Source organism: Triticum aestivum, chromosome 6B (assembly GCF_018294505.1).
Source record: "Triticum aestivum cultivar Chinese Spring chromosome 6B, IWGSC CS RefSeq v2.1, whole genome shotgun sequence".
NCBI lineage: Eukaryota > Viridiplantae > Streptophyta > Magnoliopsida > Poales > Poaceae > Triticum > Triticum aestivum.
In genome coordinates, this window is record NC_057810.1 from 515,621,620 (window position 1) to 515,624,059 (window position 2,440).

Genomic DNA, 2,440 nt, shown 5'->3' on the forward strand with positions numbered 1-2,440 from the left:
AAAATTATGCATTTTTATCTCTCATAACATGGAATCAACGAATGCATTATCTCTCATAACATGGAATTATCGAATGCATGAAGCAGAGAGGCAGCCATGCATGCTTCACTAACACATGATCTGCACTTAATTTGATCATCCATGCTTAGTGTTTTTTAAAATGGACCTAACAAAAAACATGAAGGAGTGATTGGTAAAATTGTTGATATACTCCCTCCATTCCCTTTTATAGTGCGCCTTGTTTCTAGCTCTTATACCAAGACATGAGCTGTCACTTTTATTTGGACTGAAATAGCCCCTTGTTTGTTCAGACTGTCACAGCACGTGGGTGCTGCAGTGATTCAGCGGAGGGTTATTTCGTCCAAAAACCCTCATGCGCACTACATACCGGAATATGCATCAAAACTTTATACGCACTATAATTTGGACTAGAGGGAGTACTTATGTTAGCGTGAGTACTCCACTAATCCACCATATCATCATCATCATTACCTTCCAAAACGATAAGAAAAACAATGGAATCACGTGGGGCTAAAGCAGGAACGTTCGGCGAAACTAGAAGCACGTGACACCCTTCCGCGCTCTGTATATAAACTCGGGGACCGAAACCAGCTCCTCCACAAAATCCACTGACAAACGCTCGGCGAATCCCAAGAGCGAACTGAGATCATCCTAGGACCAGGCGCGACCACACAGGACAAGATGCTGCTGCTTAATCCGGCGTCCGAGGCGGCGGCGGCGGCGCTGGACAGCATCCGGCAGCAGCTCCTGGAGGAGCCAATGGCGCCGGCGCGGCCGGCGTACTGCCGGAGCGCGAGCTTCGGCAGCCTGGTGGCGGACCAGTGGAGCGAGTCTCTCCCGTTCCGGCCCAACGACGCCGACGACATGGTCGTCTACGGTGCCCTCCGCGACGCCTTCTCCTGCGGCTGGCTCCCCGACGGCTCCTTCGCGGCCGTCAAGCCCGAGCCCCTGCCCTCCCCCGACTCCTACGACGGCTGCTGCCTCGGCAGCTTCCTCGCGTCGCCGCCCGGGCTGGACGCGCCGTGGGCGGAGGAGGCCGAGGTCGCAGCGACGGCGTCAAGGGGGAAGCACTTCAGAGGCGTGAGGCAGCGGCCGTGGGGCAAGTTCGCGGCGGAGATCCGGGACCCAGCCAAGAACGGCGCGCGCGTGTGGCTCGGCACCTTCGACAGCGCCGAGGACGCCGCTGTGGCGTACGACCGCGCCGCCTACCGCATGCGCGGCTCCCGCGCGCTCCTCAACTTCCCGCTCCGCATCGGCTCGGAGATCGCCGCAGCCGCGGGTCAGAAGCGTCCGTCTCCCCAGCCAGCGAGCCCCGACTCTCCTCCTCCCTCCTCCAGCGCACCCGGGTCGTCGAAGCGGAGAAAGAGAGGCGAGGCCGCAGCAGAGTCCATGTCCATGGCTCTGGTGCCGCCCCCGCCGGTGCAGGCTCCGGTCCAGCTGACCCTCCCAGTCCAGCCGTGGCTCGCCACCGGCGCCGTCCAGCAGCTAGTGAGCTGAAGCGGCGAAAGCAACAAGTGATCGTTCTCATGACCGATGGCCATTAGTTCTTCCTTCATGGCTTCATGTGTTGAGCCCATGGAGGAACAGAGCATCAAGATGGCGTCAATGGCGTAATGCGTCGCTCGAAGAAACCTTGATCAGTTGGAGGCAATTACGCGCCACGCCATTGTGAAATTTGTGTGGCTCCGTGTGAAACTTGTCGCTAGGGTTAGTGGCGTTGGCACAGTAGCAAGTGGGTGCAGTGGAATCCCGAAGCTGGTTTGTAAGAGGTGGTGAGGGTGCAGGTGCAAAAGTTGCACAGACCTTCTCCTCTCCAATGGAGAATCTTCTTTGTTAAACTGTTGTTTGGTACCACTGTCAGTGAGTGATTCCTTTCGAATTTGCAGGTTTCCCACTGATATATACTCCCTCCGCTCTTAAATATAAGTCTTTCTAGAGATTTCACTATGAACTACATACAGATGTATATAGACATAGTTTAAAGTGTAGGTTCACTAATTTTGCTTTGTATGTAGTCTCTTATTGGAATTTCTAAAAAGACTAATACTCCCTCCGTAAACTAATATAAGAGCGTTTAGATAACTACTTTAGTGATCTAAATGATTTTATATTAGTTTACAGAGAGAGTATTTAGGAACAGAGGGAGTACTACTCTGTCCCATAATGTAAGACATTTTTCAGTTCAATTTGAACGGCAAAAACGTCTTATATTATGGGACGAAGGGAGTAGTTTAATAATGCAAGGTGGGCGTGCATCACAGTTATTTAGCGAGGAATAATACTACTTGGAAGAAGGAAGAAATGTCTGCGTTGTGACCGAGAAGGAGCACATGTTTTTGACTTTTCAAAACTGGGATGAGAGGTGATGCACGGCACGATCAGCCTGAAGGTTTTGTCAACGGACAGAGACCTGAACGCA

General features: G+C 52.6%; 1 protein-coding gene across 1 annotated transcript; it reads left to right on the forward strand.

Moving 5' to 3' along the window:
• Window positions 1-635: 635 nt before the first annotated feature.
• On the forward strand, window positions 636-1,875 carry LOC123134334 (ethylene-responsive transcription factor 2). Its single transcript, XM_044553603.1, has one exon. The coding sequence runs from the start codon at window positions 703-705 to the stop codon at window positions 1,516-1,518; it is 816 nt and encodes a 271-aa protein (XP_044409538.1). The 5' UTR covers window positions 636-702; the 3' UTR covers window positions 1,519-1,875.
• The last annotated feature ends 565 nt before the right edge of the window (window positions 1,876-2,440 follow it).